The 16787-nt window shown below is 45.3% G+C and overlaps 1 protein-coding gene across 1 annotated transcript in view; it reads right to left on the minus strand.

The window, feature by feature from the left end:
• ALK (ALK receptor tyrosine kinase) overlaps positions 1 to 16787 on the minus strand; it is a 538912-nt gene that overhangs the window by 34720 nt on the left and 487405 nt on the right. Inside the window, exons 13-16 of the mRNA XM_073336696.2 lie at positions 9103 to 9253; positions 5460 to 5591; positions 4207 to 4351; positions 1623 to 1805 (exon numbers count right to left, since the gene is read on the minus strand). Coding sequence (XP_073192797.1) covers positions 1623 to 1805; positions 4207 to 4351; positions 5460 to 5591; positions 9103 to 9253 — 611 coding nt within the window. The remainder of the gene's footprint in view (positions 1 to 1622; positions 1806 to 4206; positions 4352 to 5459; positions 5592 to 9102; positions 9254 to 16787) is intronic.

A 16787-nucleotide genomic window follows, 5' to 3' on the forward strand; every position in this document is an offset into this window, starting at 1 on the left:
ACACCCTCGGGCCAGGGTGGTCCACCAGCAATGGGGGACAGAAGGAGCTTGGATGGGAAATGTTCAAGTGTGCCTTGGACAAGCAGAGGGTCTCAGAAGTGGAGCGGTAGACCAATATTTTGATCTGTTAACATGCACAGATGCCCTTCCTCCACCCCAAAAAGAGATGGTTGTTTTTCCACTTTCATCACCTTTGGCAGGAGAGAAAATAGCAAACTGCAAACAAAAGTATCTCACATAAGGCATTCTGTTGAAAAAATCGTTACACATAATATCATCACAATCCAGGTGGTCAAGCTAGAAATTCAGGCTAATTACTTCCTTGCAGTATTTTGACTCTACCGCAGCCCTGATTTCACACCACAGTGGTGGATAACCAGGAGTAAGAAGTCCACCACCACTGAAGGGATGGGTGGCCACAGGGACCGATTATGGGTTGTGGAGCTGTTCACCCTCTGATGATGGCTTTCAGTCTGGCCCATATCGGTAGTAATTCTGTGTCGTTACCATCTGGTGGCTGATCTGGAGCCTACTGGAAAGGAATTAGGGGCCTCCGTTCAGTTCCTTGTTGACGAAAGCCACCATCATAGCTGTCATTAATTGGCCTCCCTTGTGGCAGACTTAGCACAAGAGCCAAGGATTGGACTATGGAGACCGAAACACCTGCCTTGCCCTTCGAGGTGATTCCTCTAGGGTTGAGGCATGCTGGTCTTAGGGCAGTGTGGAAGAAGTTTAGATTGCCACTGCTCATGCTGAATCTCCTTTAAGGCTATGTCTACACTGCACTGTTAACCCGGTAATTGGCACCAGGGTCTGAGCGTCTGGGTTAGCCCTGCTTGGGTGAGAGCACCTCCACAGCAAAGCCATATCTGGCTATTTCCACACTTGTCTGTGTGTGTCTGGGGGAATACCCCATGGTTTTTCATGCTGAGACACTCTAGGATTTCTTTCTCAGCCAATTGTGGGAGAATCTGTCTCTCCCTCAGAGGGAATGGTGAGAAGGGCATTAGAGGACTCAAATGATTTAGCCTGTGTCCTCACTGAACAGTATGTGGGTTTCAGCCTGAGTTAAAGTGGAGTCATGGCTCTCACCACCCCTCAAGCTGGGTCAGCTAGCCTGGGCTTAAAGCACCTCCAGACCTGGATAAAGGGTGTTTTTCCCCCCTACATGGATAGTAAGTGGGGTGAAGACTAAAACCCGGGTTAACTCTGCAATGTAGGCATACCCTAAGTGTAAACACTGGCCATCAGACTCCATGGCAAAAGCCCTCAGATGCTGGTTTTGACCACAGGAATGCAAAGCTTATGGCTCCTGCTTCTTCAGCATCATGGCCAAGAAATGAAAAGCTCAATATACAGTTATGAGTCAAGAATCACAGCAGGATCTTGATGGCATAGTTTTCCACAATGCAAAGCCAGAATTCCAGCTGAAGAACTGACATCCGGCTATTTGCTTAAAGGCTAAACAACATAAGTTCATCCAGAGCTAAAAAGGCAACACACAGACATCCTATTACATAACAATCATATATGCTAGCTATAGGAGAATTTCTGATCAGTGTTTTGCTGACTATTAGCACTAAAGGAGGGGAAGGGACACCTTGAACATGAAGCCACTTTACCTATATATCCTCCGCCTCCTCCACCTGAGGAGCACCCCCCTCCACCCCCTCCGAAACCCCCTCTTGTCTCCCACCCCCACTTCTTCATGGCCTGGGGGCAGGATTTTCCTCCAGTAGCACCTTCCAGCAAGGACTTTCCTGACCACAGGAAGGAAGTGTTATCATTCCAGCCACCTCCACCACCTGCAGTTAAGAAAAGAGAAAGCATCCCACGTAAGTTTCTGTTACATCCAAAATATATATATCAGCAGAATGAATGCTCATTCCAAACATGTCAGCTGCAAGGGAGATCACCATATAGTGGTTAGAGAATGGGACGGGAGTCAGGACTGCTGGGTACTAATCCCAGTCTGCCACTAACTGGCTGTGTATGACTTGTGACCACAAACTCTCTGTGCCTCTTTTCATTCATCTATAAAAGAAGTGCAATACTGTAATGAGATCTGGTCAGGAAATGGTATTTTTCCATGAAAAATTTAAAGAGATGAAAAATTTGAGATGGAGGGTGTAGGGGGAAATAGGATTTTTAAAATTTTTTTTGGAGGAAATTTTCCAGTATTTTCATGAAAAACGAACCCAAAAATTTTTTGGTTTTCAAAAGGTTATTGGTTTTCAAAAAATACTGAAATAATTTTTTCACTAACCCCCCCCCCCCGAAAATGTTAAAAGAAACATTTTTCTGCAAATAAATTAATTAAAAATGCAATTTTTCTTCACCACTTTTTTTGACTAGCTCTAACTGTAATGGGCCATTTTCAGAGTAGCAGCCGTGTTAGTCTGTATCCGTAAAAAGAAAAGAAGTACTTGTGGCACCTTAGAGACTAACAAATTTATTAGAGCATAAGCTTTCGTGAGCTATAGCTCACTACTGTGTAAGTGCTCTATTGCCCTCTACAGGATGAAATCAGATATTCTCAAGTGTGTGTCTTTGGTCTCATATTGGTGACAGCTAACACAGAATCTCCTTTAGGTTGACTCTAGTTGCTAGCACTTTTTGAAGCTGGAGGAAATCATTTAAGCATATCCTTGCTGTTGTTGTAAAGTTCCTGGTGGCCAGAGTGTGCAGCACAGTGAAAATGGGGAAGTTGGACTGACACCACTACAACTCTTTAGTTCGCTATACAAAGCCGGAATAACTTGAGTTTGTGTAGTGGTGGGGGTGAATAGCTTCCTCAACACTGAGAAGTTATATGCAGAAACCTGAGCTCAGGCTATGGGAAGTAGAGTGGATGAAGAAGGAACTAACTTTCTATTACTCCGTCACCAACCTGGGATCTGAAATAGGTTTTTAAAACAAACATTTAATTATCTTTTAAATGAATGGACCACCCAACACAAACCATTTTTCTTGAAATCATTTTTCTTGAAATTCTGACTCACATTTCTACTACCTTGAGATATCTAATTTTCTGATATCAAAGAGTTTGTGCTTATACTCTTTAATAGTCTAAAATACTACAGCGATTCTTACTAGCGCTACTGGTGCCTTTCATTTGAGGAGCTCAATGTACTTAACAAATAGTAAATAGTTAAAGCTCACAACAGCCCTGGAGGTAGAGAAGCATTATCCCCATTTTATAGGTGGCCAAACTGAGGCCTAGAGAGGTTAAGTGACTTGCCACAGGCCACAAAGTAAGTGGATGTCAAGAAGAGAATTAAGAGTCCTGACTTCCAGCCCTCTGCTCTCTAAGCAGTCCCCACTATATAGCATTCAGTTTGGAACATTAAAAAACGCATTTCAGTGCCTCAATTCCCCATCTGTAAATTGGGGATACTAATACTTCTCTCTTTCAGACAAGGATTGGGGTGAGTTAGTTTGAAATTGTACAAACTACCACATCCATAAGCACTCAATATTGTTAATTGTGATTTTGTTTATTTTTGCAGGGTTCATGATGATTGAAGGTTCAAGATTCAAAGTGCTGGACATTACAGAGCTATGGAAGAGGCTTTTCAGTCTCAGGAAACAAAACAAACAAACATATGTAAATTAAAGTGAATTTCATGCTTGGGAAAGGTGCCAGACTGACAGTCTGTAAGACTGAAGTCCACTAACCACAGAATAGTACAATCCGAGAACAAAACTAGACAATGCTCTGAAGGGAACAATCCGGCCTTGGCAAGGAGATGTACTGGATGACAATAGGTCCTGTCTATCTCTGTTTTTTATGATTCTGTAAGCAGAGACCATAGAAGCACAAACTACTCATAGACAGAGAATGCACTTGCCCTGACGTGAGATGGTGGTCCCCACCTCTGTGGCTCATTCAGCTCTTTTTGCAGGGACTGCTATCCAGGCTGCAATATAGCCTTGTCTGCATTAGCCTGGGAATCTGTATTAGCAGCTATGCTGTAGAAATTCTACATGATTTCCATGTCTACAGGGATGTCTTCCCTGTGGTGACAAGTCTCACATTTTCGCAACTTATGTTCTGTCCCTCAATGATTTCCTGAGACAAGGTGGGTGAGGTAATATCTTTTCCTGGAGCAACTTCTGTTGGTGAGAGAAACAAGCTTTGGAGTTTACACAGAGCTCTTCTTCAGGTCTGGGAAAGATTTTCTGAACGGAGTAAATGTTCCTTACCTGCAGCTCCTGAATTTCCATTCAGCCCTGGAACAGATGAATCATTCTCCAGCCTTTCTGGATGAAAAGTATCTGTTTTGGCCCTGTAGGCCCTGCCACCACCTCCTGCTGCAATTATCAAGGGGACTGGCTCTCCATTCTCCATCTTAACAGGGTGAATTGAGAAATGAAGCTGGGGTTTACGTTGTGTCAGACATGCAAATACAAGTTCATCTCACATGCTAGTTACTTTATGTTGCACTAAGCAAGCCCCTAGGACTGCTGAGCAGTCCAAATTACAATTGCATTATTCACGTACCTGCATCCAAAGATAAATGGATACTACTAATCGTACCATGTTCAGTGGAGAACAGCTGCTCCGATGGCTATATGTATTGTGCACGCCAGTACTCATGGCTCTTGTAAAGCACGTAATGTTACCCTGTATGATGTAGTATATCAATTACGAGAGCTCTAAGGTACGCTGCTCTTGTAGTGCAGTACAGCGGCTCCACTTTGCAGGGGATTACCACTTTGGGAGTTACTTGAGTATGCAGAGTTACTATGATATAGTGCAAGTCTATTGATTTGAAGCATATTGAGAACACACAAAATTGGGATTTGGAATGAATGCTGATTGTAGCCAACTTTTGATAAAATGTAAATGATCTGTAGTGGAGATCAATGGCCTTTGACTGAAAAGCTACATCTACAGCAGAGCATAAAGGCTGATCCCAGTTGTTCATATGCCATAGCACAGCAGAAGTCAAAGGCTACAGGGCCTTGTGTATTTTGTAATTCCACAGCTCAAGAAACTGCCATGGAATTTACCCCTTGGTCGGAACTGTGCTCCAGAATCTCAGGTCACGTTAAGAAAATTATATTTATAATCCTCGTGGGTGCAAGGTAAACCTTAAAATGGGAACAGAATGTAAACTGATGCAGAGACCCTGCCTGAGTCAGCAGACAGCCTTAGCAAAAGCTCGAAGAGGTATGAACAGGGTCATTCAGTTCAATCAGGGCTCAGGACCTCTGTGCATATACAGCCATACCTTGTAAATATAAGTTATATTTAAGCTCACTTTAAGGCTTGTTTACACTGTCGGAGCGATTTAAAGGGTCCTTAGTGTAAGTAAAAATCAGGCCCAGAGAGTTCTTGGTGCTCCAGGTACGTTGTAGGGGGCACTTACTAAACCAAGGGTGGCATTCACGTAAAAGTCTAGGCAGTGTGCAGCATTTTTATGTAATAGGATATAATGGCTAAGTTCCCATACCTTAAATATATACGTTGCTCCTCCCCCTCCACCACCTCCTCCTGCCCATTCATGGACACTCCTGTTCACTCGAATCTCCTCTTCAATCACATTATTCTCTCCAATGCATACTTTCTGTATAACATGGTTAGTCTGCAGATAGAACAGCAAGTCTGAGTTCAGACAAGTAGCCCCGCTACACACACAAAGTAAGCTCATCAGCTACAAAGGCCTCATATTCTTCCCTCCCCTGCATTTGCAAACCAATGGCCTAAATGTGCTTCCACCAAAACCAAAGGGAATTTTGCTACTGACTCCAAAGGGAGCAGAAGCAGGCTCACAGTCTCCTACAAGAGTGTCGCCTTTTGCTCTGCTACTGGCCAGAGGAATCTGTGGCTTTTTAAAATTGAGTCCTTTTAAAATGAATCCAGTGCTGTCACAGACGCCAACCTTCCAAAATGCTGGGGGGTGCTCAACCCCCGGCTCTATCCCAGGTCCTGCCCCCACTCCATCCTTTCTCCCAAGGCCCCCGCTCCACTTCCTGCCCCTGTTTTGCCCCGCCTCTTCCCACGCAGTTCCACCCCCTCCCCCGAATACGTGGCATCTTCACTCCCCTCTCCTAGCCTCCTGCACGCCACGAAAGAGCTGTTTGCGGTGGGCGGGAGGTGCGGGGAGGGAGGAGGGGGCGCTGATCTGCAGGGCCCACCAGCGGGCGGGAGGTGCTGGGGGAAGGGGGCGGTGCTGATCGGGGGGCTGCCAGTGGTGCTCAGCACCCACCATTTTTTCCCCTGTGGGTGCTCCAGCCCCGGAGCTCCCATGGAGTCGGCGCCTACGAGTGCTGATCAAAAGAGGCAAATAGACATCCCTAGAAACTGGTGTCCTATATTTATCCACAGGAGAGGTATGGCATAACCTAAGGGCGACTCTACTCTAGTGCTAGGGGGTATGATTTCTCTACTCGTGTGCACGTACTCAGGGATGCTGGAACAATTTGTACAGTGGGGGGTGCTAAGAGCCCTTGAACCACACTGCAAACCCTGTATAGGATGGAAGCCACTTCAAGCCAGGGGGTGCGGTAGCACCCTTAGCACCCCTGCTTCCAGCACCGATGCACAGGTGCATGCCAGCTCCCATCGAGCTAGCTTAAGTCTAAATGGCAGCATAGCTGTGCTAGCCTGGGAAGCGGCTGAGCTGTGCAGAGAAGAAACCTGCCGGAGACCTGGGGGTATGTATTCGGCACAGCTCAGCCACCCTTCCATTGCTGCTGCTACCATAGCCACACAATGCTACTCATGCTAGCTCAAGTACGTGTACACAAGGAGGGGAATCACACCCCTAGTGTGTAACATAGTGCAGATGTAGCCAGTGCGAACCCCTCCCACTTCCTCCTACGCGTAACAACAATAACTTGGTTTTCACCGAGCACTTTTAACCCACAGATTTCCATAGGCTTTACAAAGGCAGGTAAATATTATTACTATCTGCATTTTACAAATGGGGAAACTGAGGCACTTAGCAATGACATGACTTGCTCCAAGTGACGCAGCAAGTCAGTGGCAACCAGGAATAGAACCCAGGTCTCCTGACTCTAAAGTCCAGTGCCCTAGCCACTGAGCCCGACTGCCAACATGTTTCAGTCCTTTGAGGGACCAGCTACCAATCAGTGCCAAATGCCATGACAAGTTTTGTGGTGGACACTTGTTCATTAGGCAATCAGCTGAGTCCACACCAACTCATTTCATACAGACCAACTGAGAGCCATAATGACCATCCTTAACGTAGGAGAAAGAACAGTAATTTGGTGACTAATTATGCATCTGTGGTTCACACCTGTTGTCCCGCTAAAGTCAATCAGAACACTGTTGTGTGTGTCCAGTGAGCATGACTTAGCTCTGGGGATTTACACTAGCTGGAGCTCAGCCATTAGTTATTTTACTTTCTGGTTGTCATGTAAGTATCTGTCTCTCAATTTCAATCTTGTTATTTATACTGGGCTCAACACTGGGGTAATGAGCCTTAATGGAAATATTTACAGATAATATTTGTCTAAATATAATCCTCCCTCTGTATCTTCCAACTCTCGCACACAAGTATTTTATTGCGGGAGAAGAACTTGATGCATGCATCTTTCCAATTTAGAACTGAAGTGTTTTGTTTACCATAAAGTGGACGCAAAACTTGGCTGCCGAGTACCATAGGCACAATTAAAAATCCACTGCAGGCAAGAATTTGATTCAGAGTTGGAAGGGGATGATTAATAAAATGACAAAGTGCAATGATCCAGAGAGACCAGTAAATTACAATTGGATTAAAAAAAACCACACCTTCATTTGCAAAGACATAACTGATTACAATCCAATCAAGTAAAAGTCCCTTCCACAAGTCAATGCAATATCTTTGCTTCGATGAAAGAATTACATTAGCACTCAATAAATCCTCGCTAAGATTACAGTGGCCTGTAATTTAATGACTCCATATATTATATTGCACTGGAATGATCTGATTATACATGCTAAATGAAAGTCTGAGTTAGGACACATCTGATTCTAAAGGGCTCTTACATTAACCGTGTGTGTAAGTAAGTGCATGTGTGTGTGGGAACATTATTCCAGTTTTAGCATTTTCTGCAATATTTGGCTTTGGGGCCCCCAGACCCTTTCACTTTCCTGCCTGTATCTTCCTTCCCTTCCCTGCTCAAAGTTTGTAATGGGCAGCAATGCTTTGGTTTCGTGAACCCCAGCCGCATAACAAGTGCCATCGCCAAGAATCCTGCAGACTACTAAATGCCCAGATCAAAAGCTGTGGTGAAATTTCACAGGATAATGCTTAATTTTCCTCCATCAGGGCTTCCATCTAAAGAAAAGAATTCTCAAAAGTATCTTCGCTACTGCAGCTCTTAGCAGTAGTAATGGAAAGTGATCATCTTGTAAGCAATTTGTAGTGATTCGTAGTAACAGTGGAAGTTGGATTGATTCAGTAGTAATGCATTCAGCCCCCCCCCCCCATGCACAAACAAAGCCTGAGCAAATGGGGTTTGTGTGGTGATCCGTGTAGGATTTGAGGGGCCCATATCAAAGATGGAGATGAGTTTGGAAGGAAGGGAAAACCCCATGAGGCCAAACTTGCAGAGTTTCTCCCAATTAGTCTGTTGGGGAAAGCACGGGTGAGGTTGTCCCATCCTTTCTATAGAATGAGAAAGGGATTTGGTACTTAAAACCAAAGATTACCTGAGATGCACGCAGATCCACTGGGGGCCCCACTATTTCATGGTAGGACTGCAACATCAGGCCCTTACGGGTATGTCTACACAACAATGAAACACCCACAGCTGGCCCAGGTCAGCTGACTTGGACTCAGGCTACAGGGCTGTACAGTTGTAATGTAGATGTTCGGGCTTGGGATGGACCCTGGGCTCTGAGACCCTCTCCCCCCACAGAGACCCAGGGCTCAGGCCCCATAGCCCGAGCCTCATGAACCTGACATGGGCCAGCTACAGGTGTTTAACTGCAGTATAGATATACCATTAATATTAAAGTCACTACCAGAAATCTTGTATCTGTAGTTTGAACTACTCAAACCAAAATCCCTAACTTCAGACAGTGGTAATATTAAAGATCCCAGTGCTGGAAAAAATTCAACACAGGCAGAAATGGCAATCACTTACACTAGGGCAGGCATCTTCTCCTTGCTGGCCCACCAAAATGTATAAGGCATCATCCTTCTGGAGGTCAAAAATCCCCAATACGGACACACCATGGGACCTCACCATAGTATTTTTCCCTCCTTTCCCACCGGCTGCTCCATAGCCTGAGATGCTGCAATGAAAAGAAAAGATAAAAGCCTGATACCAAATTGCTCCAAATGGGTGAAAGCAGTGTAATGGAATGCTAAACCATATTACACTGTTCAGCCAGGAGGTGGTGATGTGTGTAACATACCTTATTTAAGCTAATGTCAGTACATTAGAGCTTACAGTGAACACATCTGGCATGTATCTTTCTGAGAAAGGAAAGGCTCTGTGGCTAGACTGTATCTGGTGCAGATAGTAGCAGCCCTGTAAACCTACTGTGTACCAGGTGTGCATGGCATGGTGTCAGGAGTAAACTAGTGCCAGAGGAGAATAGAAACAGAAGGAAAGCAGCAACAAAAGTTGCAAACAGAAGGAACAAAGCACCAAAGATTGCAGGATCTCATCTACATCCTGCTCTTCGATGCCCAAGAGAACTTCAGCTTTGAGAAACCTTCACAACTGACAGACTAGAAGCAGTATTTTGCAAGGTTTGGAATTGCTACCAAACCCCACAAGGAAACCGAAGACTACGAATATGCTCTTTAATTTATCCTATGGGAAAGCAGGCAGAGCATATCTTTAAATCCTTTGATTTTACTAAAGACAGTCACAAAGAAGACTATGAAAGGATTCTGGCTATATTTGATGCATACTTTATACCCCAGAGATATGTGGTTTATAAAAGAACATGTTTTCACCAGAGAATTCAAGGTCCAGGGAAAGCATTGAATGTTTTATAAGAACTCTGCATGCATTGGCTGAAAACTGCAATTTTGGAACTGCAAAACATGAAAATATCAGGGCTTGTCTCCACTTACTGGGGGGATCGATGCATAGCAATCGATCCACTGGGGGGGTCAATTTAGGACGTCTACTGAAGACCCGCTAAATCGACCCCTGATTGCTCTCTCGTCAACTCTGGTACTCCAGCGAAACGAGAAGCATAAGGTAAGTTGATGGGAGAGTTTCTCCCATCGACCCAGTGTTGTATAGACCCTGCAATAAGTCGACCTAAGGTATGTCAAATCCAGCTATGTTATTCACATAGCTGGAGTTGCATAATTTAGGTCGACTTAGCCCCGTAGTGTAGACCTGCCCTCACAGACAGGATGGTTATTAACAGATAAAAACCGTTCATAGCAGCCACAAGTTAAGAGATTTAACCCTAAGCACAGCTATCCAGATAGCAAAGCAGTCTGAGCAGTGAGACAGCAAAACCAAGAGCAACTTGCCAGACTTGAAAAACAAGAAACTAGCTTCGAAGCAGTTAACAGATGCAGCCTGAGTGCTACAAGTCTTTACCATAAGACTGCTGAGACAAAGAGAGAATTCCCAGCTAAGAGGCACAAATTACCGCCAAACACCAAAGTCTGACAGCCTTAATGCACAAGATGTGGAAAAATTCACATCTCTACAGATGATGCATGTCCAGCCAAAGGCATAAGGTGTGATAAATGCACAAAATTATGGACATTCTGCAGTTGTTTGCTGCATCAAAGGAGTTAGGGAATTCACTCGTATTACAATCAAAAGCCATTATTTCTGGGATCTATCCCTTGTGATAACATAGAGCCTTCCTGGAGAGTGAAACTGAATAGTCCAGTAAAGACTGTTGACTTTAAAAGTGACAATTTTTCATCGATGACAGACACTCAGTTAGAAAAAGGATGGACAACTCCAGCTGTCAAAAAGAGAAGAATTCAAAACAATCAACAAAAAACAATCAACAGAGCAAACTCTATAGATGGCAGATGCAGAACAAGATGGTGACTCAAGGATTCCAGACCAACTACTGCCAGTCATTGCAACTAATGCACAACCAGAATCACGTAATTAGAAAACCAGTGAGATTCACAGACACTTAACAGACTGATCGGATCTGAACTTCAAAGACAGTGTAAATTTGGTAAATGGTAGGAATCTAGAACTTAAAGGGGGAGAAGTAAGGGAATGCTAAACTGTATTATACTGTTAAGCCACTAGATGGTGCTGTGTGTAACATACCTTATTTAAACTAACCTCTGATTTACATGGCAGAACATTAAAGGCATTTATAGTGAACACATCTGGTGTCTCTCTCTCTCTAGGAGAGGAAAGCTTAGGGTTGCCAACTTTCTAATCACACAAAACTGAACACCCCTTCCCCGAGGCCTCTCCCCTACCCTGTCCCTTCTCTGAGGCCCCTCTCTCACTTACTCCATCCCACCTCCCTCTGTCGCTCACTCTCCCCCACCCTCACTGGGCTGGGACAGGGATTTGGGGTGCTGGAGGAGGGTGAGAGCTCCGGGGTGGGGCTGGGGATGAGGGGCTTGGGGCGCGGGAGAGGCCTCCAGGCTGGGGCAGGAGGGGTATGAGGTCTGGGCTGGGGTAGCAGGCTCCAGGCAGGGCCAGAAATAAGGGGTTCAGGATTTGGGAGAGGGTTCTGGGCTGGGGCAGGGGGTTGGGGTGTGTGGAGGGGTGAGGATTCTGTCTGGGGGTACAGGCTCTGGGGAGGGGATGAGGAGTTTGGGGTGCAGGAGGGGACTCCAGGCAGGGATGAGGGCTCCGGCTGGGGGTGTGGGATCTGCGGTGGGTTGGGGATGAGGGGCTTGGGATGCAGGAGAGGATGGGGCAGGGTGTTTGGGTATTGGGGGGTATGGGCTCCAGGAGGGAGTTTGGGTGTGGGAGGGGACTCTGGGCTGGGCAGGGGGTTTGGGTGCTGGAGAGGGTTCGGGGTGTGGGGTCCCAGCAGTGCTTACCGAGGCTCCCAGGAAGCGGCCGCAGGTCCCTGCAGCCCCTAGATTCATGAGTGGCCAGGGAAGCTTCACGCGCTGCCCTAGTACCTGCAGGCACCGCCCCTACAGCTCCCATTGGTCATGGTTCTTGGCTAATGGGAGCTGCGGAGCCGGCCGCAGGGCGGGGACAGCACGTGGAGCCTCCCTGACCACTCATTCATCTAGGGGTTGCAGGGACTTGGCGGCCGCTTCCAGGAGCCACACGGTGCTAGGGCAGGCAGGAAGCCTGTCTTAGCTCCGGGCCCCTGTTGTGGTGCCCACCAGACTTTTAATGGCCTAGTCGGCAGTGCCAACTGTAGCTGCCAGGGTCCCTTTTCGACTGGGCGTTCCGGTCAAAAACCGGGTGCCTGGCAACCCTAGGAAAGCTCTGTGGCCGTCCATATTGGGTACAGAAGCCTGAGCTGCTAGTAGCAGCTCTGCAACCTACTGTGAACAAGAAATACATGACAAGCAGCTTCTAAGAAGAATCACAGGAACTACAGATGGAACAGAATTGATCCCTTCCCCAGTCAATAGCAGACTCCGTGATTACACTTGTAAAGAACATCAGCCAATTATTATTATTTATTTGTACTGCTGTAGCACTTAGGAGCCTCAGTCAGGGAATCAGGGCTTCGTCGTGGTAGGCACTATACGAACACATAACAAAAAGATGGAGTCTGCTCCAGAGAGCTTACAGTCCAAGTAAATCAAGATCCAAAACCTCCTTGGAAAAGCTGGATTGTGAACTCTGAAGATTCATGTTCTCTGCGTATCCACAGAACAAGTCCAGCCAGAGCAACAGCAGTGCAAGCGTCTCTCACTTCTACTCCACAGTAAGAACAACTGATGCCGAGCAAGGGCTCGAAAACACAACTTCGTTGTGTAGAGAGAGTCCTCTCTGGACTGCACACTCCTTGCTAGCTTTAGAGTTGAACACAGGGAGAGAGAGGGCGACGAGGGGCTATAAATATGAGATTCAACAGGAGGAGTCTCGAGGAAGCAGACAAAGAAACTGTTCCAGATGGCAGGGGCTGCAAGGGAGAAGGCTCTTGCACCAACAGTGGCAAGACTGTGTGAAGGGACTGAAGGAGCATAGAGAGAGACTGTGGCTGGAGCAAGTTCAAGTGTATTTTGACAAACAAGGCAGGCAGAGTCATCTGACCTTTATATTTAGTTTGTAATGCACCTTCTCAAGGTGGTGCTCTGTCCCCCTTGAGTGGTGTCTGCTCCACGTATAAAGGGTAAGGAGTAGAGTTGGTCAGGAATTTTTTGATAGTATATTTTTGGCCATTCATTGAAAGTGAAAATTTTTCATGGGAAAGGGTTGGTGTCAAAGAATTTCCTGTTTCGAATTTTTTTTCAGAAAAAGTTTCAAAATCATCAAGACACCCTGATTGGCATTTCCACAATGAAATGTCCCTTTTTTGACTGTAAGAAAAGGCTTTTCATTATGAAATTAAAATTAATTTATGTAAAAATATATTTTTTTTACACAAAAAAGGGTTGAAACAAATGAAATGTTTCAAAATGATCAAAACAAAATGTTTTGATTGACCCAAACCAGGGTTGGTTTTGTTTGTGTCATAAATATAAAGGGAAGGGTAAACACCTTTAAAATCCCTCCTGGACAGAGGAAAAATCCTTTCACCTGTAAAGGGTTAAAAAACTAGGATAACCTCGCTGGCACCTGACCAATATGACCAATGAGGAGACAAGATACTTTCAAAAGCTGCGGGGGAGAGAGAAAACAAAGCTCTCTCCATCTGTCTGTGTGATGCTTTTGCCGGGGACAGAACAGGAATGGAGTCTTAGAATTTAGTAGGTAATCTAGCTAGATCTGCATTAGATTATGATTTCTTTAAATGGCTGAGAAAATAAACTGTGCTGAATTGAATGGATATTCCTGTCTGTGTGTCTTTTTGTAACTTAAGGTTTTGCCTAGAGGGATTCTCTATGTTTTGAATCTAATTACCCTGTAAGGTATTTACCATCCTGATTTTACAGAGGTGATTCTTTTTATTGTTACTTCTATTAAAATTCTTCTTTTCAAGAACTGAATGCTTTTTTTCTTTGTTCTTAAGATCCAAGAGTTTGGGTCTGTGGTCACCTATGCAAATTGGTGAGGATTTTTACCAAACCTTCCCCAGGAAGTGGGGTGCAAGGGTTGGGAGGCTGTTGGGGGGGAAAGACGTTTCCAAACGGGCTCTTTCCTAATAAAATAAACCTGGATAAACGTTTGGTGGTGGCAGTGGAAGTCCATGGGCAAAGGGTAAAATAGTTTGTACCTTGGGGAAGTTTTAACCTAAGCTGGTAAAAGTAAGCTTAGGAGGTTTTCATGCAGGTCCCCACATCTGTACCCTAGAGTTCAGAGTGGGGAAGGAATATTGACAGTTTGGATGATCAGATGGCAATTTTTTTTTTGAGATTCTGGCTTTTTGTCCCATTTCAAAATGGGAAAAAATATTGAATTTTCAGATTAGAGGAAACCTATTTCCCACCCAGTCCTAGGGAAGAGCCTGCTACAGCCTTGGGCTTTTAACTCAATGAGTAGAGCCTCACATTTTGAAAACCAGATGTTCCAGATACAATCCCCACTGCAGACAGCCCACCCAAAAATGTCACATTACAATTATATCCCTCAAATCCTCCCTCTTTTATGCAAAATAATAATAATAAATATGCTCCTCCAGAGCAGCATTCATCCAAGGACCTCAAAGTACTTCAGAAACATTGAACTAAGTCAGGCAACTTCCACTGTGAGACAGATATGAATTATTATCCTCATTTTACCAGTGGGGAGATTGGGACACAGAGAGCCAAATTTCAACCCAGTGTACACAGATGAGTCTCCACGGACTTTAGTGGCATTACAACCACTTACATCAGGGTGGAATTTGGCCCAGCGAGGATAAGTCAACTGTCCAGAGTGACAGCTGATCCTCAAGCAGAGTCAGGAATGCAACCCAGGGGGAGCTCATTCCCTACTCCAACCACTAGATGTATCTTCTTCTAATAAAACTAATCTAATTACTTTATTTAAGAAGGAGAACCGGCTTTCCTTTAATCCCCATTCCTTCAATTTGGGCTCTGAACTTTGCCTGACATGGCACCACATGTAAATGGAGTACAAACAGCACCATACATGGCACAGGACTGCTCTGTACTAGGACTGCTTCCCCAAAGGGCCTTAAGCAGCTTGTGCAGCCAAGCTTCACGTGCTAGTTACTAGTGTGAAAAAATGAGGCTTTGAGATTTTGCTCCGAGGCAGCCAGCATGAAGTGAGCATGATGCTGGAGCAACTGTGGTGCGCCAAGTGCCTCAGAAAAAAGATGAGATCCTTGGAATGTGACATAATTATGTTGGTGCCACTTTTTGTAACCAAACCAACCATTCCTCAACAAGGCCAGGAGAGAAAGTGAGGGACACTCCCTGGGGTCCCCTGAACAGATGCTGCACAGACCAGGAGATTACTGAGCTGATTTGCAGCAGGACATTGTAATGGCTAATGAGATGCACCATGAAGCAAGGCAGACTGGCAGGACTAATCAGCTGCAATTAGAAGCCATATTTTTCTACATCTGAATAGATTTTGCATACAAGCAATAAAGTCAGGAAGTGCGAGAGACCCCATTAGTGGCTCATCCACAGGCTGCAGGCGAATGTGAGCAGCAGATGCATCACCACGGCTGCTCCCCATTCATCAAAGGAGCCAATTGCTGTTCAAATAAACAGGTTTCAGAGTAGCAGCCCTGTTAGTCTCTAAGGTGCCACTGGTACTCCTTTTCTTTTTATTTAAATAAACAGAATGTTTAGTCTTTATAGTATGGATCCCTGCACCAATACAGAGATCACAGGTGCATGACGGGGTGGGTGTTGGCTTGCAGTATAGAGGCCGAAAAGAGACAGACAACAGCCCAGGAAATCCAGAGGAGGGAATAATTTACATTTCCTTCCTGCCTTCCTTTCTTTTGGCTTTTATTATATCATGACTTGTGCACATTGAGGAAGATGTGAGTCTTTAGGGGGATCTGCATGAAAGGACAGGACAGTGGATAAGCAAACTGGGGATGGAGATGCCATTCCACACAAAAGCAGCAGTGTGGAGAAAGAAATGGAGATGATTTGGGGAGAGGAAAAATGATCAGGATGTCAAGGCTGGACCACTGCATGATCAAGAATAGCCTCTGTCATAGGATTCCAGTCCCACATGGGACTTGGAAGTGCCAGGCACCAGTTAAAATGACAGAGTGGGAAATACAGTGAACCTGACTGAAAGGATCTTTTAGGGTGTGGTTCTAAAAATGGGTGAACATGCATGGAGGATGGGAGTGGGTCTTATTTTTTCCTCATCCACTCCCCCATCTTTGATCATAGCCCTGGGTGTGAAGGGATGGAAGATTTCATAGTAAGCTCCAGAAGGAAATTGGATGATAAAATACATATTGTCTTGTTTTGCCTGATGCTGCTGGTCTTTGCAGTGTAAAATCCAACAGGGGCCAAATCCAGCTCTCCTTGCTCACATGGGCAGCCCATTAGGGCCTTGAACTGAAATAGCTCAGGTCTGTTGACCTTCAGGGCAGGCTGCAAGGCTTAGCTGTCTATTCAGAACTTTGGTGAGGGTGGGTTTTGCTGGGGGCTGCTGTTCATGTCAGAGGGGAGTTTTGCTGGGGAATGAACTATCCTTCTGCTACTGTTTTTATTCTGGTAAGTTGTGACCCTGGAAATGCCTCAATGCCAAAGGGCAGAGGGCCCACTATACCGTAACTCACATCAGGCCTGACACACTCACCACTCCCAACACAG

The sequence above is a fragment of the Lepidochelys kempii genome, chromosome 3, assembly GCF_965140285.1.
Source record: "Lepidochelys kempii isolate rLepKem1 chromosome 3, rLepKem1.hap1, whole genome shotgun sequence".
Lineage (NCBI taxonomy): Eukaryota > Metazoa > Chordata > Testudines > Cheloniidae > Lepidochelys > Lepidochelys kempii.